This window comes from Xyrauchen texanus, chromosome 42 (genome assembly GCF_025860055.1).
Source record: "Xyrauchen texanus isolate HMW12.3.18 chromosome 42, RBS_HiC_50CHRs, whole genome shotgun sequence".
In the NCBI taxonomy this organism is placed as follows: Eukaryota; Metazoa; Chordata; class Actinopteri; order Cypriniformes; family Catostomidae; genus Xyrauchen; species Xyrauchen texanus.
The window spans coordinates 28,712,162-28,738,505 of record NC_068317.1 but is presented as its reverse complement, the minus strand read 5'-3'; the positions used below and the strand labels follow the sequence as shown (position 1 = coordinate 28,738,505).

Sequence of the window (26,344 nt, the reverse complement as noted above, 5' to 3'; positions counted from 1 at the left end):
TGAGTCTTTTGGGGGGGCTGTCATTGTATTTTGTTCTGCATGGAATGACAACTGCTTTTCAGAGGGAGTGAGGACTACATGAAGCCACCACTTACTGGAAGCTCTGTCAAAGAACCTTTGTTGTCAAGTCTCTTTAAAGACTTGCTTCTTTAAACCCCTCTAGACTTGCCTCCTCACACACTGTACGGGAGGATATTTCTACTTTTTACCCCAAGTAGTAAAACTAGTTTTAACTGGATACAGCCATGAAAGGAGACTCGGAAGACAGCATTGAAAGCACCAGGCCATCCAGCCTGCAAGTTTTCGCCAACAGCTCTACGTTACATGGCATGAGTCACATTTTCGCCTACGGGCACATGACATTTCGTCGTTTTCTTTGGACACTGTCCTTCATGGGCTCTTTGGGTCTTCTGATGTTTGTGTGCTTGGACCGAGTTTACTACTACTTTGACTTTCCCCATGTCACCAAACTGGACGAGGTGGCGGCACCCAACCTTACCTTTCCAGCTATTACCTTCTGTAACCTCAATGAGTTCCGTTTCTCAAAGTTCACCAAGAACGATCTGTACCATGTCGGGGAGTTGCTGGCTCTGCTAAACGAAAACTACCAGATAGCAAACCCACACTTGGCTGAGCCGGAAGTGCTCACTTTGCTGAAAGACAAGGCTAATTTTGCCAACTTCAAGCCCAAGCAGTTCAACATGATGGATTTCTACAACCGTACGGGCCATGATATTAACGAAATGCTCTTACAGTGCACCTTTAGAGGGGACGAATGCTTCCCACTGAACTTCACCACAGTAAGTTGCCATGATGGTATATTCTTCTACTGCATTTAAAAAGTCTGCAGTCTAAAGTTTCATCTCACACTGAAGTATAGTTGGCAAATTGTCTCTCAGCTCTGCAATGGGTTACAGAGGAACATAGACTCATAGACTGTGTTTATCAAATTACACAAGCCAGTACAACCTTGTACACTATGCTCCAAATAAATGGCTACTGTATTACAAGCAAATACACTTTTATAATTACTACAGGATATAGCAATGCACAATAATGCAAGTTCTGAAATTCGTATTAATGAATTTCACCAAAAGACATATTAAAATGGTTAATTTTGTGGTATGGATGGAGTAATATACAGTATGTTCATGAACAGAACAATCTTCCTGAAATAAGGTAATTACATAATAAGGCAACTGAGGGTAAATAGTAAAATGCCAAGTTCCTGCAGTTAGTTATTACACTGAAAGGGCAGTTTCATGTTAAAGGGATAGTTCACAAAAATCTACCCTTTTAACTTACTTTCTTCCATTTAACAGAAATGGAGATGTTATACAGAATGTTAGCCTCAGTGCCATTCACTTTCATTGCTTTTTTTCCCATACAATTAAAGTGAATGAGACTAAATTTCTGCTTAACATCTCCTTTTGTTTTCCATGGAAGAAAGACATACATGTATGAAATTACATGGGTGAGCGAACGGTGACACATTTTTCAAACAAGGATGGCCAACTACTTTCAAAAATTAGCTATGCTAGAGAGAAGCAACACATTTGAAATTATAATGACATCATGAACAGTGATAATCCATTTGGTGTTCCTGATATATTTGTGGTAATAGTACTTAAAATGTAATATACTTTATATGGTATGGACCAGTGGGGTTCAATTTCTGATGGCAGCTTTTGCATTGTAGTTATGCCAGTTATGTGCCAGCTATTGAGTTAAATTGTGTGACTGAATCTAATTTCTTTGGTTTGGACAGAACAAATTACTTTATCTATCATTATGGTGTAGAGTGATGTTTAACATTGGGTTAATGTGGGTCCTCACCTCATACAAGGAGGCTTCATGCATGCTTTAATAATCAGCTTGGATAATCATAATAGGATTTTTGAAGATAGGGTCTCAAGCATGAATAGGATAGGAAACTAGAGGGAAAAAGTCTTTACTACAGCTTTGTCTAAGTACTTGGGGGGCAATGCCACAGCATTTATTTCCATGCAAAGTTGCATAAATATTTGGCAGAGATCTTGTATTAATGAAGAGAGAACCACTCTGTAAAGTCTTCTCCAGCACATCACAAAGACTTTTAATGGGGTTAAGGTCAGGACTTTTGAATGGGGTAAGGTGATCATGTGTTAAAAAGATTCCTCATGCTCCTTGAACCACTCTTTCACAATTTCATCACGATTAATCTTGGCATTGTCATTCTGTAGTATGCCTATAACATCAGGGAAGAAAAAACCCCATTGATGGATAACCTGGTCATTCAGTACATTCAGGTAGTCAGCTGACTTCATTTTATTGCCACATAACTTTGCTGAGCCTTGACCTGATCAACTGAAGCAACCCCAGATCATAACAGTGCCTCCAGAGGCTTGTACAGTGGGCACTATGCATGACGGGTGCATCGCTTCATGCGCTTCTCTTCTTACCTTGCGTGCCCATCGCTTGGAGTAGGGTAAATCCCACATGACCTTTTTCCATTGCTCCACAGTCCAATCTTTACGCTTCCTAGCAAATTGAAGTAGTTTTTTTTCTGAATAGCCTCACTAACGTGGCTTTCTTGTGGCCACACAGCTGTCTAGTTCCAATCCTGTAAATATCCGTCACATTGTGCTTGTGGAAATGCTCTTACTTTCACAATTAAACATAGCCGTGAGTTCTACTGTTGATTTTTATGGTGTCTCTTAATGATCTTAGATCACAATCATTCAAGATTCTTTTTCTGACCACATTTTTTCCACAAAGCTGACGGTTTACCACTATACTTCCAAGTTTAATAATGTGTTGGGCAGTTTTTAACCCAATTCCAGTAATTTCAGCAATATCCTTAGTTGTTGTCTTTGCTTGATGCAGGCCAAAAATCCGCCCCTTCTGAAACACAGTAACATCTTCTCCACAACCATGGGATACATCTTCCGACATGTTTTTTTTTTTTAATTATTATTATTTTAGCCACTTTTAACTTTAAACACATTATTTCCTGTAATATATTTTTACTCCAAAATAAAAATAAATACAAACTAAATTAAAGTTTTTAAATAGAAAATTAAGCCTAATTTTAGGGCCATGACGATTTTAATGACATTACATTGTGACATTATTTTCATGATGGTTATGAACATTTGAACCTTCATTTTTATTATTGCAATGTGAAAAAAATGGGAATTGTAAAAGTAAAACATACGAACGCATTACGGTAATCCGAATTGGAGAGTAAAACGTCTCCTAAAAATAATGCCACAATGCAAAATATCTTGATTGTCCTAAATGTATGCTTCATTTTCATTATGTAAAATAGGATATTTGTTTTGTTTGTTTTTTGTTTTTTTAGTATCATATAAATTTGGAGTTAAATATGATCAGAGCTGCATTTCCCAAAAGAATCGTAAACCTAAGTAGATGATCTCTGCGATCTACTTAAGCTTGCGATGCTTTTGGGAAATGCAGCCCAGGACATTTTCTTGACAGATTCATTTTATTATGACTTTAAGGTCTGCTCTTATTTGAGATACAGTGGGTTATTATAATTTTTGTGTGTGTGTGTTATAATTACCCCAACCACCGTTACCATAAATATGGCGACTGTAACATTTTCGTTTTCTTGTATTAAACACATTATTTGGTCTATTAATGGTACACATACTTTTGGCACATATAAATGTTTCTTTCACATAAAACTTTGAAAAATGTCACAATTTCCAGGGTCTATCTTACCTGTATAAAACCTGTGTGTCTATTGTGTTATCTAGTTTCGGGAGTAATCAGTGCGTAATGAGAATTAAGCATACTTAGGAAAACACAAGCACCGTATTAACATTTGCCATCGCTCTTGAAACCCTCAAGGGCCGAGTCCTTATCCTGGTCTTTAGCATTTCAAAAGCACAACCCTCCACACCTTACATACGTGTTTTCTGCTAGTTGAGCATCAGTTGAATCACTGTGATCCAGCTCATTTAAAAGCCCCCTTCCATTGGTCGAATAACGGTCCCTATACTTTTTTACTTAGAGAAAGCGCTTTCTTCATTAACATGAGTGTTGCCTGGCAACAAGACATTGCATTGCCATGGCAAATCATTCATGGGTAATTGCTATTGTTGTGCCCCATGACATAAACTCACTAGGCAGTTGAGATGACTCGAAAGCCATCACTTGTGCATGTTGGTGTGTGCATATATGCAAGCATGTATGCGAGAGCTGGTGTATTTGAACAATTTTGTTAAAGTACCTCTAATAGCTGACAGATTACTATTGTTCTTAAACAGTAATGCTGAGGTGCATGCACTCATTTCTGAGCTGAAACAAATGGGAGAAAGGCTGTGATGCATTTTATATTCACAGCATCTCTCACTGCATTGTGTATTGCTATTGTGTATATACACAGATGATTATGTGTTACCATGCAAACCTTGCATGGAGAATTTAGATGCAAGTGATGAAAGCCAAACCCTAATGAAACATCTTTGTTTAGTCCACTAAAACTTTGTCCTGAGTAAATGTCTGAGTTAAAGCTTTGTGTGGCATTTTACAGCTGTGATAATGATTGTAATACGGAAATGACATGCATTTAAAGGGATAGTTCACCCCAAAAATACTCACGCTCATGTTGATCCAAACCAGTATGATTTTCTTAGCACATTGAGCTGGGATGATCTTGTCCAAGACTTGGTGAATCCAGGTCAGTTTCGAAATCGATTGTGTTCCCTTTTTTGCTGTTTAAAGAGCTAAGTGCTGTTACAGAGACAGGTGTGATTTTGCAAGTTTGACAGGAATGTGGTTCCAGAACAAACAATAGATGTTGATACAGGAACACATCATACTTGGCAAAGTCATGGTCACTATTACAACACAGTTTTGACCAACACTAGAATTAATCTGGGCTCAAAATCTTATTGACTGTTTTTAGATTGGCCCTAAACCAAGAGCTCAAAATCTAGACGTTTTACTTGTACATCCAAAATGCAAATGAATCTTCTTTCGTAAATTGTTCTTCAACTGTTCAAGTGTAGTTAGATCTGGTTTATGCACACTCTTGTCTGCTGGATCGCTCCAACTTTTAATTATTTCCTTTTTACGATAAAGGCAGTTTGCACTACAGGAGAACACATTATCTAATTGCCTTGTTCACGCTATGTCAGTAAAATACAAAGAGTGAGAGGATAAACCTAATCACATAAAGGAAGTCTATGAACAGTGTCTTTCGGTCTGTACAATGCTGTGTTTCATTCAGTGTTGGAAAAGAAGCAAAGATACAAAAGCAATTTAACTATTCTTAAGCACGCAGTTCCACAGATTTGTATTATGGTAATTTACAGTAAATGCCCAAGTTCAATTTGACGTGATGGAATTTGCCATTTTTCATATTTGTTTCAGATTTGATACAATGCATTGAAAGAAACTGCTCTGAAGAAAACGCAAGTGGTGCTTGCAAAACTCGCCACCATGTTGCAAAGGTGCTAGGGCTGGTTGCCAAGGCACTGCTATGTGGTTGCTTCGTTGTTCTGAGTGGTTGTTATTGTGTTGCTATGTGGTTGCTTACTGGCCAAAGTGAAAAGTGTCCACTCACAATTCACTGATATTCTGGTCTCTAGATACGGCTCAGGTCCCTCCTTCAATGTGAGTCATGGGATTTCTTTGTCTGTTGTTCAATCCCCTATTCCACTTTTTGGATATCACTTTTGATAAAGACGAAATACATAAAATGTAAAAACGTGAGCCTGATCTCATACAAATTTTGTGACTGTGTTGGCATTTTTGTTAAATGATATTACGTGGTTTCTTACTAGTATCGCGGCAGTTCTGAGTTCAAATGTCCACTGAAAAGTTAATAAAATGTTCTCTCAATCAGTTGAGGTTTATGCTTTATCGAGTTTTACATCAACAAAACTGACTTCCCTATCAAAATTAACCAATAGTTTAAAAAAAACAATCACTGAATAGGGCTGCAACTAACGATTATTTTGATAATCGACTAATCCAATGATTATTCGACTATTCTGCGATTATTGCAACGATTAATCATTATCTCTTACCCGACTATTCAGCTTGTACCCCGACTTAAAAGGTTGTATTAAATGTGCTTGATAACAATAAAGAGGACAAAATCATCTTTTAAAAATACCTCTAAATGACATTAAAGGATAAAAAATACTTTTTTATCAAGTTTAATTCAGTAAAAACTTCACTGAAATAAATCCTATTGTTATCAAGTGTTTTTGTCTTGTTTTCCATTTTAAAATTGTCTAAAAATAAATTTACTTGAGAAGCAACATATAAGCTATTTAGACACAAGAGTATATAAGTGTATTTTGTATATAAGTGTATTTTTCACTTGGTTATACTTCTGCGAGTGCAGTAAAGACAAAATATGCTTATATTCATGATATATTCTCTAAAAGCAAGTCTAATTATCTTATATACTGCTTCTCAGTTGAATGCATCTTTTTTCAAAGTATTTTTAGATATTTTTTAATATTTGTATTTTTAATATGATATTCAACATTCTCAGATAACAGTTTTTTCTTCTGCAGTATAGCTGCTAAAGTAAATACATGTTGTTTTAAAGGAGTTTTTGATATTTATTTTGGAAAACAAGCCAAAATAAAAATGTATTTTGTTTCAGTGTATAATGTGGTGATGACTACCCTCTCTCACCTTTCTGTTCACTTCAATCCATCTTTAACTCACAAAAAACAAACTCTGTCTTATTAATAAAGCTGCATATCACAATAAGAAATGCACAGTGACGCATATATTATGACACAATAAATCGCAAGCCATCACATTATGATCTAGCTTCAGACAGCAAGCATGTGCACTTGTGGGATGAGCGTCCCCATGACAGAGTGTGCATCAGCCGGAAGCAGTTTCAATCTCTCCCCCTTAGATCGGGACATTCGCGCAACTCATAGAAGAGGTGCTGACCACACAGAGAAATGCCAGTTTCAGAGTATGTAGTTATTTACATGATCTTCCTCCTTATTATTTGAACTTTAATAAAGCTATAATGCATTAAATATAACTGCATTTAAGATGTAACGCCTTGGTGTTTCTTTTAAAGATGCTCGACAACAAGTTTTGCTTCAGTGGAGCGGCAGCTCTGGCGTTGCTTATTCCACAACGAGAGTGCTTCTGTATTTACTTTTTGGGTATTTTTGTATAATTCCCTCATACTTTGCGATCTACCTCACCTGAAGCTGTTTGGACAGTTTAAAGGGCATCTGGACTGTGAGCGGTGTTTTCTTCCTCTCCTCAGTCAGGCGTGAGCTGCAGTGCTGCTCTTGTGTGTCATCATTAGAGTTTCATATGATCTCTTGTTATGTTAAATGACATCAAACGAGTAGCCGACAACAACATTTTTGTGTAACAATTTTTTATTGTCGATAATGTCGACTAATCATTTCAGCCCTATTACTGAAACAACTGCATCATTTTGCGATGCTTCTATGACACTTTCGACTCGCGCTGACTCGCGTGCTCTTCAGGACTCGTACCGCTGTCATTTGCATAGCAAGAGCAACACTCAATCAGTTGAGCTACCACATAATTTAATCATGTTTGAACAAGCTTGTAAATGTAGTTGGTTAATGTAGTTTGTAAGCATATATATATTGCCTTCTCTGTATCTTCAGCTGACTTCATTCTGTTAGTCTGCCTTTTCTTGCTCAAACACAGGCAATTATTTTAATAAAAATAAAATATTCACAGATGATCATACAGTGTTTTTAAAATGAATGTGATATAACTGAAAGAGGATGTGTATGTTCGTCAGTATAAGTTCTGGAAAGTCCATCTTTCTCCAGCGAATCGATCCGTTGCCCTTGCTCACCTCCGTCGCATGTTTCAGTTCGGGCCGCGTGTCGGGGTGCTGGTTCTGTTGACAGCATCACGATTTCCAGCTCCCATCCTGGACACACATCACTGTGCACACACATTTTACAGCAACAGTGAACAAGTCACCATTAACTTCTGATATGCCTTGCATCCGTTTCTTATGCGCGGGATTCGCAGATCCAATAATATCACGTAAACTGCTCATACCGTTGTCCAATTACAGGCTGTTTTACATCCTCTAGAGTGGCACGTGGGAGAGGGGGTGTGTCTTATAACTGAGTCAAAAGTTCATTGGTTGCTCTCACGAGTCAACAGTCTAATGGCATTTTTTTAATTCTATTTTCAATTGGAAAATAAATAAAAGGAAAATTACAGAAAAGCCAGTGGCAAATGGATGAGGAAAAGCAAATGGCAAGTGAATTAAGAAAAGAAATTGCCAAATACCTTTTTAAAATGCAATTTAAAAGGTTAATTAATGTACTCATTTATTGCTACATTTAATTTAAACATGAAATAAATGTTTTATTAATGCATGATTTTATTGTTAAATATAATGCCACTTTTAAACATGAATTAAATAAACACATTTAAATGTGTCTATTTATGTGTCAATTTTTGAATTGGTTTATTCACATTTTTATTTTCAAATTCATAGATTGATCATTTATTCCTTCATTCTTTTGTAAATGGCACTCCAGTGCTTCCATATTGTTGAGCTTTAGAGACAACTGATTGAATTGGCTTATAACTATAAAGGAGAAATGTTATTGCTTCGACATTGACGAAAGAAACGTTTCCTCAAAGATAATGCCACTCGTATCCATGATAACCACCTTATGATATTCATCGTTTTACTTGAGAGTGATTTGCCAGAAATGGTGACAGACTACATCAATAACTTTCATGATGCTTTTGGGAAACGGGACAGACAGATCTTCCTGGAGTGATCATTCTAGGATGAAAGGGCTGCATTATAAATGAGTCATGGGAGTCTAAGGCCACTATTTCTGGCAGGAAAACGAATGCCACCACCATTAAAGGAAATGCCAGCTTCAGCTTACCTTAAAATATGTTCGCAGATTTGCAGTGCTTTGTAGAAAGTGATGCTGAGCTGTACACAACCACATGTTGCCAATGTGTCTTTGATACTGACAGTGAATGACTCCCCGTGTATTTTACAGTTTATGCAATCAATCTCTCTGATTCAGTGCTCTTAATTGGTTTGTGAAAAAATAAAGCAGCCTAGTCGAGTGATTTTACCATGCATTTTATATATATATATAAACTCTTTAGACCCTCACTGCGTGAATTTGAAAAAATAAAAAATCCCTATGAAAAGGCACATTTGGATTAGGCCAAATGGTGTAACCATAAGAAAACGTCCTGATATTTGTCACTCAGACAATGATGATTTTTGGAAACACCATTAATAAACAATTATAGTGCAAAGTATAGCTAATTACAGTAGGCTGTTTATGATTACAAAGTAACATAGCAACTTGGTGCATTAATATACTGTAGATATACTTTAGATGATGTGCAGCTATCATTATGAGGACTCTCCTTAGACATAATTAATTTTATACTGTATGAACTATAGATTCTGTCCCCTACCCCTAACACTCACAAAAAAATGTCTGCATTTTTTAATTTTTAATAAAATATAATTTAGTATGTTTTGTTGGACTGGCGACCTGTCCAGGGTGTCCCCCGCCTTTCGCCCAATGTTAGCTGGGATAGGCTCCAGCCCCCCGCGACCCTGTACACAGGATAAGCAGTTGACGATGGATGGATGGATGTTTTGTAAGAGATTTTAATTAAGGGGACACTAGAATTGTCCTCATAAACCACATTTACAGCATAATACCCTTGTAATGAACAGATTGTAACCTAAAAAAATGTCATCGTAAACCACTAACACACACACACACACACACACACACACACACACACACACACACACACACACACACACACACACACACACACACACACACACACACAAAACAACAACTATTTGCCAGTGTGGTAAATAACTTACTGTACAACTTTGGCCTCATTAAACATGTGTTTGTCACAATTTGACAAGAAAAGCTGCCTCAGAGACATTGTTAAATCCACGTCCTTATATTCATAGGCAATAACACTCCATGAGCTCATCACTCCTGCAGCTCACACAAACTGCTTGCTGTAACCAATTCATCCTGCTCCCAGAATGCCTACTGTGCTCTCTGAGAGTCCCTCTCTCAAACATTCATTGATGGTAATATTAATGGATTTCATGCTAAGACATTAATGTGATACTCTCTTGGTACTGTGTCTAATACTTAAACATTGTACTGGGACATTATTCATTTAGAAAGTCAGCAGTATTTAATTGATTCTTACATTTAAAACATGTTCCACATCATTCTGGTGCAAGATTACTTACCGAAATGTGAAACACTGCCCCAATTGGCGAGTTGTTTTCAGCTGTACAGGCTGTGGTACAGTAAGAAAGAATACATATTTTATAAACTGTAACCCAAAACTTAACCTAACCATCAGTGGAGTAAAAATGTAATGTTAGAGGGAAAATAGCAACCTCCGAATCACGCTCGTCACTAGGGATGGTACGATATGGTTACCTCACGATTCGGTTTAATATACACTCACCTAAAGGATTATTAGGAACACCTGTTCAATTTCTCATTAATGCAATTATCTAATCAACCAATCACATGGCAGTTGCTTCAATGCATTTAGGGGTGTGGTCCTGGTCAAGACAATCTCCTGAACTCCAAACTGAATGTCAGAATGGGAAAGAAAGGTGATTTAAGCAATTTTGAGCGTGGCATGGTTGTTGGTGCCAGACGGGCCGGTCTGAGTATTTCACAATCTGCTCAGTTACTGGGATTTTCACGCACAACCATTTCTAGGGTTTACAAAGAATGGTGTGAAAAGGGAAAAACATCCAGTATGCGGCAGTCCTGTAGGCTGAAAATGCCTTGTTGATGCTAGAGGTCAGAGAATGGGCCGACTGATTCAAGCTGATAGAAGAGCAACTTTGCCTGAAATAACCACTCATTACAACCGAGGTATGCAGCAAAGCATTTGTGAAGCCACAACACGCACAACCTTGAGGCGGATGGGCTACAACAGCAGAAGACCCCACCGGGTACCACTCGTCTCCTCTACAAATAGGAAAAAGAGGCTACAATTTGCAAGAGCTCACCAAAATTGGACAGTTGAAGACTGGAAAAATGTTGCCTGGTCTGATGAGTCTCGATTTCTGCTGAGACATTCAGATGGTAGAGTCAGAATTTGGCATAAACAGAATGAGAACATGGACCCATCCTCTGATGGCTACTTCCAGCAGGATAATACAGCATGTCACAAAGCTGGAATCATTTCAAATTGGTTTCTTGAACATGACAATGAGTTCACTGTACTAAAATGGCCCCCACAGTCACCAGATCTCAACCCAATAGAGCATCTTTGGGATGTGGTGGAACGGGAGCTTCGTGCCCTGGATGTGCATCCCACAAATCTCCATCAACTGCAAGATGCTATCCTATCAATATGGGCCAACATTTCTAAAGAATGCTTTCAGCACCTTGTTGAATCAATGCCACGTAGAATTAAGGCAGTTCTGAAGGCGAAAAGGGGTCAAACACAGTATTAGTATGGTGTTCCTAATAATCCTTTAGGTGAGTGTATGATATGAGGTTCACGATTCAATATTATCTCAATTCGATATTATAACACAAGTATGTCAAAAAAAAATATATTGTTTAAAAAATTTTTTTGGAAAATGCACATTATTATTTCTCATCAAAATAACGTTTTTTTTTAAATACACAATTTAAATGCTCAAAGTTTAAATACAGTTTCTCATATAACTTTCACTATATGAAAAGATCACCCTAACAAATAAGCCTTCAAAAATAGTGGACTACATTTAGGCTGATCAGGTGCGAAACAAGAAACAGAACCTGTCCTGAGAAAGTATATGAAAGTGTATATTTAATTTTTGTTATAATTTATCTTTATTATTATAACCACATTTACAACATTTAAAAATATAAAAAATCTACATTCTATCAGTAAATATTAATTATTGAAATTTGATATATAATAATGATATGAGCTGAAATAATGTGTACAATTTACAAGTAATAACATTTTAGTCATTTGTATAACAAGCGCTATAATGGTACTGTCTCTTTAAGAGATTAACCTGCATCTCACAGATTCGCACAGCTGTTGCGGGTCATTTATTTATTCATTTAGTTTTTTTAGCGCATCCGTGCTATTTGTTTTTAAAATGTATATTTCTTTTTACTTGTTTATCTGACTTTAAAGAACAGAAAGGATATAAAAAGACACATTATTTAGTGAAAGTGGAGTGCAGGATCTCATCTTTGATGGACACACATTACATGGAAAAAATGGTCAGTTTTAATCTCAAGCACTTTTTAACAAATCAAGGTGATTTTCCAGGTATTCCAGTTCTTGAATTTTGTTAAAAAGTTAAATTCAGGCATGGACAATGTTTCAGATTTCGAAATATCGAGTTTTGCCTCGTTATGGTTCGTCATTTTTTTGGTTTGCAATATATCCATATGTGATGTATTGTCTCATGCCTACTCGTCACTGATTATGTGAATGTGATTGCTTCCTATATTTTGGTCTGTTTCTCACAAAAAGATAACGCATGGCTACAGAAGACCAAAACAAATGTAATAATGCAGGAGTCATATAGACCACTTTTAGAATACTTCTATGGTTCTTTCGCGTCCTCTTTGAAGCTTGAAAGCTACAGTCGCTATGAACTGCATGGAAAATAGCGATTCGTTCTTTCTTATCTCTTTGTGTTCCATGGAAGAAAGAAAGTCATACAGTTTTGGAAATACATAAGGGTAAGTGATGTCAGAATTTTCATTTTGGGCCTTCAAACGGCCATTTTTATTGCTTCAGTCTCAATGACCAGCCTGTGTTTTTTTTTTTGACAAAAGCATTCAGTTACTTTTTGTTATCTCAATCTTTAAATTTGTTCTGGATGATTTGTGACCAATGGAGTGTGGAATTAGTCATTTGTTTCAATCAGTGACATCTCTGCTCAATTTTAAGAGAGAGTTTGGATTATAGCCTCACAAAAGTGATCAGAATATTTTGTGAACTCGTCCACTGCCAGGGAAGCAGCAGCCAACTAGATGAGGCAGTGATCCCATCTCGCTTGAATGGAGACCGCGTCTATTGTCTGCTGTCTGCTGTAGAGGCCTATGGCGACTCGGGGGACAAAGTTGTTATGAGAAAAGAGGAGACGTCAATAAGATGGCGGAGACCTGCTTTGAAGTGGTTTAGTGAATTTCACATTAAAAAGGGCTGGTTTTGAAATAGTACCTTTCTAAGACCATGTCACCATCCTCACGTTAGAAGCCAATCCGCTTACATTTCAAATGGATAGATTCAGCCGTAAATTCAAGGAGCCAGTGAGAAATCCTTTAGAAACTTGAGCAAAGTAAGAGGTTTGTAGATAGATACGAGATGTGGCTGTAAAATACATACACCTAAATGTTCAGTCAGCCAGTCATTATTGCAAAATAAACACCAACATGGTTACAAATAAGACTTGTATCACCCTAAAGGGGCTTATTTTGTGATAATGATTGGCTCGCTGTATATTTATCATGCTTATTACATGCTCACTTGGCAAATCTAAAATAAATGGACATGAAATATTGATTTGATATTGACTAGGCAGGAAAATGGTTGCCTAGAGATTAGCATCATTTAAACAACAGTATTTAACCAAAGAATGAAGCGATTGACCAATCGTCATCAAGTATTCCAGAAAGATGTATGATGTGTATTTGAAGTCTGCATGAAACTGCTTTTGCTGTCCATTTTACTCCTGAAATCTAGAATAAATATAAGTGAAACAAGATATTCAATCTGTAAAAAATGTAGACCGAGACTTGATTTTAGCAGTTGAGAATTGATTGGATTATGAAAAGTGAGTATAACCAGAATGGAGCTAGTTGGTTAAAGAAGTGGGGTTGAGTGTGAAATGTGGAGTGGTGGTGGTGTAGTGGGCTACAGCACATGACTGGTAATCAGAAGGTCGCTGGTTCGATCCCCACAGCCACCACCATTGTATCCTTGAGCAAGGCACTTAACTCCAGGTTGCTCTGGGGGATTGTCCCTGTAATAAGAGCACTGTAAGCCGCTTTGGATAAAAGCATTTGCCAAAATGCATAAGAAATAAAGAGGCATTGTTGACATCAGCTAAAAAGGAAAGTTGTTTCAGAGGTAGATCAAGTTCATCCATCCATCCATCGTCAACCGCTTATCCTGTGTACAGGGTCGCGGGGGGCTGGAGCCTATCCCAGCTAACATTGGGCGAAAGGCGGGGGACACCCTGGACAGGTCGCCAGTCCATCGCAGGGCCACACATAGACAGACATACACTCACACTCCACCTCCACCTCCACATCCACATCCATACGGGCAATTTTTTGGAGACACCAATTAACCTAGCCTGCATGTCTTTTGGATGGTGGGAGGAAGCCAGAGTACCCAGAGAGAACCCACGCAGACACTGGGAGAACATGCAAACTCCACACAGAAAGGCCGGGGCAACCAGGGTTTGAACCCACGACCTTCTTGCTGTGAGGCGACAGTGCTAACCGCTGCACCACCGTACCACCCGGTAGAGCAAGTTATTACATTTAAATGAAAGATCACTAAGACAAAAAATATTTTCTTTGGAATTGCATACACAAAATAGCCTAATAAGACCAGGAAAATGTAGATAAATAGGGTCCATATAGATTTCAGGTTGACTGTGCATTTTTAATTCGAATGGTGAATTTGAAATCTCTTAATCAATTAAGAAATGTTGTTTATTGCTTACATATATGACAACTTTTTGCTGAGAACACAAGCGGTACAAGGTTTCTTTTTTTACTCTTTTATTAACTGTAAGACCGTTATTACATTGTGTTCTCTTGAGACTTGTTATTCTTCTTAAACTGAAGGTAATGAAATAATATTTTCATTTTCACACATAATTGTCCATATCACACCAGTGATATGAAAAATGCTTCCTGGGCTCCAGTGAGAATCTTTTCTCATGAAAATTGTCAACTCAATATACCTACCAAGTTGCAATGCCCACTGCGCCTGGAAAGGAGGAGGCAAGAACCAGCTTGAGAATATACATAATATTTTAATATGAAACTTAAACAAAAAGACAAACACACAAAGGTGTCAGACAGCTGTGCGTAAATCTCTCTCTCTCTCTCTCTGTCGCACTGCAGCTTCCAGTCAGCCTTTATCCCTCTCTGAGGCTTGAGTAGCCTGATTATGGGCCGGGTGTGCGGAATCACGGCCTGGCCCCGCCCTCCGCCCTGCCACATTCCTCCCTCGTTCTCTCAGGCCGGGGAGCCCCCGCCATTATGTATACCCTCCCCTCCCCCCTTTACCTGGTTAGGGGCGTGCCTTCCGCTCTGTCTGCTGGCAGGTCATCCCCATCTACCCGGATGAGGGAGGGGACAAGGGGAGGGAAACAAAAAACAAGTGTCGCACCTACACGCCTTACAAACGGCGATCGTGCCAACTTAACAAAAAAAAATGTAAAAGAGAGGGAAAGGCCAACACGGAGCGGCAGTGGAATAGAGAGAGGAGAGAGAAACAGAGAAACTGGCCCCTGGCAGACAGAACGACCCGCCGCATTTTTGGTGGACGGTAGTAAGCAGCAGCAACCACACCAGGCGGTTGGTTGGGAGCCCCTCCTCCCCTCGCGGTCGGCTGCCATTCCTCTGCATTCAGGCAGCCGGGCTCCTCTGTCTTCTGGTGGATGGCTGCGGCTGCTCCGTTGGGGTGGATGGTAGTGGCGAGGAATCTACTATGGCACATCTCTCCTCCTTCCTGGATTTCAGCACCAGTATAAAAGGATTAATGGAAAGGAGGAGGCGAGAACCGGCTTGAGAATATAAATAATATTTTCATTTGAACTTTAAACAAAAAGACAAACACACAAAGGTGTCAGACAGCTGTCCGTAAATCTCTCTCTCTGTCGCACTGCAGCTTCCAGTCCATCTCTGAGGCTTGATTAGCCTGACACCCTCCACCCTGCCACAATTGTATTTTATAAACAAACAAAAACTGGTTGAACTGTAGATTCAAAAGGACCAGCTCATAAGAGTCATTTGTTTGGGAAGCAGACTACACTGCTGTGTGTTTCAGGCTGTATATTCAAAGGTATCGGCTCATAAGTGTCATTTGTTCCAGAATCGTATTACACTGGTCAGAATGTGTTGTTCAGTAGTGGGGCAGTGATGCAGGAAACACTGCTGAGTACTTTAATACAGCATTTCGTCCGAATCGGCACATTTAAGAGCAGTTAACAGAACCGAACGTCATGAAATCAGTAACTTACTTTTTCAAATGGAACCAGTTCGGAATAAGATCCTAGTCTCAGTTCCCAACCTAATACATATGGTTGGGAGGGTTACTTTTGAAATGTATTCGAGATTACATGCTGTAAAATGTAATTTGTAACCTATTCTGTAAGATTACTCAAGGTCAGTAACGTATTCTAAATACTTTGGATTACGTCTTCAGCACTGGTAGATTTTTTTTTTACTTGTTTTGACTATAAAAACTCATATTCATAGAAATATATTCTCTGAAAAACCAAAATATCATGTATTCCGTTACTCCCCAACCCCGCCTATACATATACATACAACTGTAACACAGAGTCCTAACAAGCGGTGACGTAATGAAGTGGCAAGGTACAAATCTGTTACATGTATATTTTTATTCTAACTTGCTGTGAATAGTGACGAAGAAAAGCAGGGGTGTTGCAAAGGGGAGGCTTTGAGGGCTGTAGCCCCTCATATATTGTCCCAAGCTCCTGATCTTTTTTTGAAGATTCACACGCTCTTGATTGAAAACTCTGATTTAAAAAAAAAACAAGGCTGGGCAAAGAAATGCATCTATTCTTGGACTACAAACTCTTCAGGCATGTTTTGTGAGTTTGGTTCTCTGGTTTGTGTGCAGCTGTGTTGTGTTTTTTAGTATCACTGGTGCAGACCTGTTTTTAGATAAACAAAAAGCATTTTCGTTTCACCAGCAGGCTGCGTGAAATACTGGTCTCGTGCAGTCTCATGAACGTGCAGAGGAGAGCAATGGTTGGTCAGCTTTTTCACTAAACACATTTGATTTCGGTTTGTTTCTCACCAAACCTTATTGTATGCTTTCATTACAATCATGAGTCTCATGGAATAATTTATTAGACTTCTGAATTATACTTTTGAAGCTTGAAGAGGTAGTCACCATAAACTGCTATAGGATGACATCACTGAGCACAGCATTTTTTCACAATTTCTCTCTTTGTGTTAAGAAAAAGAAAGAAAGTCAGATGGGGTTATAAACAAAACAGGGGTGAGTAAACGATGACTGAATTTAAATTTTGGGGTGAACTAGCACTTTAATGCAACAAGGCCGAACTTCTTATGTTAAGGTGTCTGAGTAGCTCTAGCTGCAGATTTAACGATTTCAGGCTGTTAGCTTTTCATTTGGGAGGGGTTTTGGGGAATGGAGCTCCACACTTTGTTTACTGGATCAATGCCATCAATGGTATTTACTGTGATTAGACGGTCTCTTTTCTCTGTGAGGTCTGGAGTGTGGGAGCACAATTGAACATATGGGAATCATTGACATCTGAAATGGTCTCTCTGCCAAAGCTTATCTGTACACGCTCTCCCAGCACTTGTCACTACGCTGATGAAGCTATATCTCACCAAACTCATTGACACCACATGCTCTTGAATGACTCACAATTGTGCATACGTTCCTCTGTGGTCCTCTCTTCTTGCTGCTGAAATGTTTTATGTTGAAAGAATCTACATGGTCTCATAAGAACACATCACTAAACCTGTGTAAAATTCTATTTTTTTATTTATTAAAATTTTATTTAAATTTGTTGATTTAAAACTAAAATATATATGAAGGAAAAATATAACTTTTGCGCCACTCAATGGACATTTCAATTCGGAACTGCTGCCAAACATTATCATATCATTTTGTAAAGGGCTCTAAAAAGACTTTTAACAAGACTACTTGCCAAATAAAATAAACAAATGCACATGAAACATTGATTTGAGTTTAAATATTTATTAGCTTACTTGTAGAGAACACAGAGTGATCCGAGAAACAGGAAGGATGTCTCGCAAATACCCGGATGAGTGGCCTGATACGTGGATGTGCGGTTGTAACAGGGAAATATCAGACCGCTAGATGGCGCCATTGGCCAATCACAACCAAGTATTCCAGAGAGCATTATTCCAGACAACAACAACAACTGCTTTAACCGTCACAATAAAAATACTTTAAAACACCTCCAACCACACAAAGAGACAGGATTTAAACTCTAATGTCTTTATCTCAGAAAACACGTTGGATAAATGCAACCCAAGTAAACAAGCTCACTATTCAACAATACAAAGACCAGTCTAGACTGTCGGATTAGAGTTTTGTGTGCATAACAAAATGTATCCTCCCAGTGCTAATCATATGTTTAATCGTGAAAATTATTTGACGTTTTGAGCACTATCACACGTAAACACATGACAAAGATGAATAAGAAGTGACCACTAATTATCCAAGTCGGCTTGCAAACCATGAGGTCATGGACGAATAGTGGATATGTAGAACATGCTTCAGGCTTTATGTGCTCAAAGCACTTGAATTTGAGAAATAGCCTGGCCTGCTTTCTCATGTAGCATCCCATGGTTCAGTCATCAGAAAACAATCAACTAAGTACATTGAGGTACACGGTTGCCTTGGTAACAGCACACAACTTATGATACTGTGCAATGGGCTTCATCCATTGCCATTCTAGCACAATTTAAAACCAATACTAATGGTGCCAAATCAATACGTTTTGTTTTTGGTTTGTTTTTTTGTATGGCAGATAGCTTTCAAGGGGATATATATGTCTACTTGAAAGAAAAAGTTCAATAAAGTTATGTTCCTAATGGAAGATAACAAGAAAATGCCACTTTTAATGTAGGAGTTAATCAGGCTGCATAAATGAAAGCAATTGAATGGCAGAATCTCAACCAAATATTTAATGGGATTGTTCACTTAAAGGAAAATTCTGTAATTTACTCACACTCAAATTGTTGCAAACCCAAATGACCACAAAAGTAGACGTTAGGCACAATGTTAGGGACTGACAGCCACTTTCATTGTATATTTTTCATACATCCCTTTAATATTTTAAAATATTTCTTTAACTGAACTGTCTGTATCTATAGCAGGCACTGATTTGTAATCTTGTAGATCATGACATCAACAAAATGGAGCATATCAGTCACTTGTATTCTGTGGTTGAGGCCACACTGAACAGCTTATATAATAATGTTGCCATGAGAACAGTACATTGCAGTGATTTCAGTCCCACGTTTGTCCCAGGTACAGAAATTTGCAATTATAATTACTTAAGGTAAATTGTGTTGCAAAGGTATATCTGCTCAGTTCTACAATCATTTGAAAATGAAATTCAGACTAAAAAGCAAATATCAGATCAAATTATGTGCAGTTCTAGCTTTCAATAAGAACAATAGTAATAATACCATATCATTGTGCATAAGAAAAGGAAGGGGAATATTTTGGAAGGGGATGGAATCCTATTGGGAATTAGAGGCAATTATTTACATTTGTAGATTTTGGAAGTGTTGCTATAGCTCCCTTCTCTTCTTTGAGTTCCAGAATATCAAATTATATTTACCACTTTGTGTAATGGTCTTCTGTTTTGATGATTGTCTTGTCAGAAACATCTGAACATTTTACAATAATGAATAGCAGAAAAGACTGTCGAAGTAACCAAGGAAACATGTTATTAAAATACTTCTACAAAAGATAACATTGTGGTTTTGCAGTAGATACTGTATATGTGTAAATATACAGTATATTGGGGCTAGTTGTCACATTGTTTACTCAAGTGAATATACTTAGGTTTATTTTTATTGGAATAGTATATGCTCAATACAAGTTAAGCTCAGTTGACACCATTTAGTGGCATAATATTGATTACCTCCTATTCTTTATATAAAAAAGCAAACATCTGGGTTACATGTGAGGCACTTACATTGGAAGTGAATTAAGCCAATCCGTAAACATTAAAATATTTCAAAAGTAAGTAATAAGAAGTTAACAAAATGCATGTTTACAAGATTTCATTGTGAAACAAGATGCTTATTAACTTTTTCTGTGGAGTCATATCCAATTTTACAACTTTGTTGCCATGATGACAATGCCAAAACCCTAAAATGACCATAAAAATGACCATTTAAACCATTTTACAGCTCACACAATACACGTTTTTACAGAAGAATTCTATACAGAACCCTCCAAACATTGGCCCCATTCACTTCCATCGTGGGCCTCAAGATAATCTCATGTAGTGATGGTGGAGGGAGACATAAAAAGGCACACAAGGCCTCAGCGAGAGAGAGAGAGAGAGAGAGAGAGAGAGAGAGAGGGAGAGGGAGAGAGAGAGACTGTACCTGTGTGTGCTCGATAGAAACAAACCTTCTACACCTCAATTTTCTATTTTTTAAAACAAAATGAGGGACGAGTCATTTCTTTTTAATTAAGATAATACCACAAATGCTGTCAATTGAGCTTAACTTGTTTTGCGTCCACAATGTTCTTTAAGTCCCTTTCTCTTTGGGCACATATCCATTTCTATTTGGGCACAAAGTCTTGGCTGCAAAAAAACTATTAAAAATGTCCATTGTTAATGCCAGGAATTACAATTCTGCTTATTTAGCACACATTTATCTTTATTGGGGCAAGTGAAAACCTCTCAGATTCACATGTCTTCACAAATCTGCAGTGATTTCCAAATCTTATCAGTGTAATTTACTACATAGTACTAAATCCACAGAATTCATCACATTACCATGCTTTGAGATTCCTCTGGTTCCAGAGTGGCTAGTGCGAGAAGAAACTGCACAAGTTGATGCTTCACCAGTCGCTGATTCGGGCCCGAAGGGAGACCTTTTCCAGATCATAAATTAAGCAATGACTTCACTTCCTCCAGCCACATTTTCTGAAGTATTGAGAGCCATTAACAGAGTAACATTCAGTATATGCAACAGTTCTTGTGTCAAAGTGCTAACTAGTAGCTATTGGATGAAGAGGATTGTTGATGATGGAGATATTTTAACATCTTCAATTTCTAGTTAGATCTTTTTGTACATTCTCTGCACATTTAATGCATATTGTGCATAAAACTGGAATGCATTTGTCAAAGTTGCAAGCACCTATATTGCCTGACTGCAACACCATTTCTGAGAATCCATTTCATCAGTCCGTCTGGAAACAATTCGTGTTTTAATGCTACCGGGTAAATATTATGAGGCTGCTTGGGGAACGGTCAATTAGGCCTATACAGTTTTGCATTATAACATTTTATAATATATATAATATACTGTATTTTTTTATATTATTATGTACAAGTATTCAAGAGAGTTGCATTACAAGTGACTATAAAGTGCTATCGCGTGCTATCAAATAACAGGAAAGCATTCATGCACACTACATCACTGAACAATCATCGAGCAAACAAGTTAAGGAATTGAACAGGATAAGATGCACTCAGATCTGTGTGATACAGGACAGCAGCATCTCACTTGTATGGCGCATTGTCTGCTTATTTCCTACTCCATTATCTCTAAAGCTCTGGTTGTTGATTGTTCAATTGATTCCAAGAGTGCACATTAATTTCCGTCAGATATCGGAATCAGGGGTTTGCAGAACAGTAGACTGCATGAGTGAATAGTGGAGCTTCCGTTCAGTTGACATTACCACATTTTCTGCACCGGTAATTTGCATGTATTTGTCACCATCGTGACCCCTGCGAGAGAGAAGCCTGTTTGAATTGTGCAAATATCATGAGCATTTAAATATCACAAATCATTGGTATTCTGCATCGTGTGTCTGTGAGCTTCCAAGGGGAGGTGACGGAATGGGGTGGAGGGACGCCGTGGGGAGTGAGCGATGCCTTTGAGCCAGGCGCAAATCGATGAGACAAACATGCGGGTCTAAATGTCACAGTATCCATTCACGAGAGGACTGTTAAATTACCACAACAGCTGCAGGAAGTTGGGGTGCTACAACACCACTTGTTGTCTTTGCAGCGCCCCCTGTTAAGTGCTGTCTAACCGTCGTATTCTGAGTTAATCTCGTTAATGAATGTAATGACGAAAATGTTAAGGGGTAATTTTGTTATTTTCACAGCAGTGGCCACCCTAAACCTCCAGCACCAAATGTATGACATTTAAAACATATGTGACAACTTGGCCTGATAAAATGTGAAAGCATGCCCCATCCTGACTTTCGTGAAAAACACCTTTGTCCTACAAACACAATTAAACCTTTCAGTAAAAATCTGCCCTCATAATATAGTAGTTGACCCTTGCTTTGATGTATGCTGGAGTGGTTTGATTGGGCTCATTAATGGTGCATGCAGTAATTTTTGATGCATGTTGTCTTGAGCTTACACTGACACCTAGTGGCGTGGATGTAGCATCATTCTAAAGCAAACGTTTTCAGTTCTAGATGCCATTGTAAGCATGCCCTATTCACAGTCAGCCATGATTCATTTAATCCATGAGTTAAAGTGTCCAATAACAGGGCGGCTACTGAGATTAAGCAAGTAGTATTCGGATGGCTACTTGCTCCTACAATGGCTGCCTCCATGAGGGGACACTCTCCATGTAGAATAAAACAACTTTTATAAGATTACTGATATGACTGGAGTCTTCATCTTATGTGAATGAATATGATTTTATGCATGTTTTAAAAAAAAATTTCTACTAGAGAGAGAGAACAACATAAAAAATGGAGGGCAACAGATACAATGAATCACTCACTGTCTTAATGAATACATACTGTATTTTGAACTGTTGGTTACTTTACATATCAGGCACACTGACATTTCATGTCTAGGTAAGTGGATATTTCTTGACCAGAAATGAGCTGCAGTATGGAACAGACGTTGCACTGCACATCTGAAATTTTGCTTTGGGAGACTATTGGAGATCTAACCACAAATATAAGGGATAATGTACAGTCAGCCGGTCGTTATCGTAAAATAAACCCTGACAGTGTTATTAGGACCTTGACTCAAAGCGGAACCATTAAGGGATTCATTTAGTGATAATGAAAGACTTACTGTATACATTATATTACATAATTCTTTATTACATGGCTACTTACCAAATAAATATATAAATGGACATGAAATATGGATTTGAGTCAAATTGTTTTATAATGTGAGAAGAAAGAGACCACTGAGTGATACAAGAAACATAAAACTAGGACTGAGGTCAATGATACAGTTTAGTGGTCATTTTACCAAAAATATTTTGACCACAGAATGCCACAATTGACCAGAATTAAAGGGATCATTTACCCATTTACTCTCCCTCGTTTGCATCCAAACCCATATGACTTTCTTTTCTTCAATGGAACACAAAAAGAGATGCGATGGCCTCAGTCACCATTCTCTTTAATTGCATCTTTTTTCCACACACTGAATGTGAAAGGTGACTGAGAGCCATGTAATGAGTGACTATAAAGTGCTATCATGTTCCAAATCCATTCACACGCTAAGTCTAGGCATGAATACAAATTTACAGACCTTTGAAAGGAATGAAGTGACATGTTTTGATTCACATTGAGCTGTGGAAATGAGTCTGTCAAACGGGCGACATCGGTCCCCAGAAGCTAACAGATTACACTGCCAATACAGCCCTGTGAGCACACTGTCTGTTTTCCTGATAGTTCTCTCTTTACTTTACTCATCTTGCCGTGTCTTCCTCATGCCTTTCAAAATGTCTCTCATGCTCTTGTTTTTCACTGTTCACTTTAATGGAAACATGTAGAAAATACTCTTGCTGGGAGGATGAGATTTTATTCAGTGAGCACTGTCTCACGCAGTCGCTCATGAACAGAATGTCTGAACTTCGAAATTATAGTTTTGGCTCTTGGAAACCACTGCAAAGAGCCCTTAGAAGTCATGTTACATCTTTAAATTGATTTGAGGGAATGGTAGAAGTGTTATGAATGGTTATAGGCACATAAGATGTGCCGTAGCCAACATTGGATTGTTTACAGTGGGTGTATGACGTTCATTTTCCCAACACAATGACGTTGATATCAAAACTATATTTAAAGCTATCTAAATATCTAAAATTATAAGCTCAATATACAAGTTAAGCTTAATCGACAGCATTTGTGGCATAATGTTGATTACCACAAAAATGTATTTTAACCTACCCCTCCTTTTCTTTTAAAAAAAGCAAAAATCGAGGTTACATTGAGGCACTTATAATGGAAGTGAATGGGGCCAAGTTTTGAATGTTAAAATACTCACTGTTTCAAAAGCATAGCCACAAGACATAAACATTATGTGTTAACATGATTTTAGAGTGATACATTTTTTTCTAACCTTTTCTGTGTATAGTTATAGCCAATTTTACAACTTTTTGCCATGAAGATGTAATGTCAACAAACCCTAAAATGAATGTAAAACTGATTTAAACAACTTTACAGCTCAAATCAGACATGAGTTTTAACAGAATAATTATTGTAAATGTAAGCGCAGCATAGTTCTAACGGGAAGACTAGCAGCTGTACATCATTGCACCATTAGCTGGGTAATTCCTAGCTAATCACATGTAAGCCGTTGCTTTATAAGTCTGCTCACAATCTATCAAATTGCTGTTTCAGTGTACTAACATAGCAACCTCCACCACCCCACCACCACCAGTTGAGTCCTGTCCTGCACGGGGGTAGGCTCCTCGCCCCTGCCTCCTATCTCCGGCAGGACATGATGTTTCGAGTACAACTTCTTCGGACCACCAGAAGGGGCCTACTCCAAAGAGAGACATCACTTTTCTGTTTCTTTCCCTTATCAAATAAATGTCATCTAAGCTTCAAATTTCTGCCTTTTAAACCCTCCAAAAATTGGCCCCCATTTACCTCCATTGTAAGTGTCTCGGTTCTGCTTTTTAAAGAAAAGGAGGTGCAAGTTGAAATCATTTTTGTTGTTATAAACATTACAGGGTTTCCGCTGATCCTTAAGAACTGTAAGGTTCCAAAATTTAAGGTCATAAAAAAAGTCTTAAATATCTTTGATGATACAACAAAAATCTTAATGATAATTTAAAGAGGTCTTTAATTTTGGGGCGGAAAGACAGGAATGTTGATATGACCTAATGTGATTATCAAACTTCAAAAGATTATGATCTGATTAAATAAATGCATGCGCTGCAAGCTTCAGAGTGAAAGCGTGGCACTGTTGTATTTTCTCCAAGCACACGGGGACTTGTGAGTGTTTCCTGCTGTTGCAGATGAGTTTGCAATCATTAGGCCATATCCGAAATTTATGTCAAGTGATCACTAATGATCAACTGTTGATGATGACAATATAGTGTTGATGAAATGTTTGCTTTTAATTGTTTATATTGTAATACATTGTAGGTTATTGTAGGAGTGCACATTTTATTTCCCTTATCTGTTTGAATGAGCAGCTGGAAGCAGTGAAGCGCATACATTTCAAAATAAGAGTTACCGGTGTATTTCAGCCATTAAATGTAACATTTCTGCACTATGAATCAAATCTTTTTCTCTTCTCTTTCTTTTAGGACATTACGTGTCAGTAAAATCCTATATTGTTCAACCTATTTATTTGTACAATAAATTTAAACAATTGAAACAAACCAATTGTGATGTGAAATATATGTGAAAACATGTCTTGGGTAATTTAATGTTGCAAATAGCCTACCTTTTTTTTTTTTACTGATAAACTATGTTAAGGCTATGTTGAATGTGTACTCCTACTTGTTTAAGTAATAGTCTGTGATACATGATTTATTTTGAGATAGTGTGGGGATACGGTATTAATTGTATTTGTTCAGGTCTAGAAAAAGGTCTTAAAAAGTCTTACATTTGCAACCCTGCATTATGCCACAGTGCTGTTGATTGAGCAGAGCTTGTGCTTTGAACCCGGAACTGGTTTTTCCTTTAAATTACTGGTGCCAGTATTCTTAAAAAGTAAAGAGAATAAAAAGATTGTGATGCATATTATTGCGTTCAATTATTCAACATGTTTCAGTCAGGAAAATCCCTTCTTCTCCACCCTAGACATGTCTAGACGCGATCCAAACATGCTACACGTGTGTCGAATGCTTGATTAAGAACATTTTGACAGAGAAATCTATCCATAACCTCGCCCCTTCCCCATCCCAATTAATCATCCAATCATTATTCTTGGAAGCTGCCCTGTGTTGTAGTACACATTTCCCATTTTCAAGCTTCCTCCCTGTCACAGGCGATGAGTCACTCACTCACAGGCTGTGGCCATTCCCGGTGGCCACCCGAGAGAAATGCAGAATCCATTTTTATTATTACGGTGCAGACCTGAGCCCTTTGC

General features: G+C 37.9%; 1 protein-coding gene across 2 annotated transcripts in view; it reads left to right on the top strand.

Annotated features, from left to right (window-relative positions):
* The first annotated feature begins 245 nt into the window (after positions 1-245).
* The window catches only part of asic1c (acid-sensing (proton-gated) ion channel 1c), an 86,231-nt gene continuing 60,132 nt past the window's right edge, over positions 246-26,344 (top strand). For both annotated transcript variants that reach the window (XM_052114951.1, XM_052114950.1), the window contains exon 1: positions 246-800. In XM_052114951.1, the coding sequence (XP_051970911.1) occupies positions 246-800 (555 nt within the window). The remainder of the gene's footprint in view (positions 801-26,344) is intronic.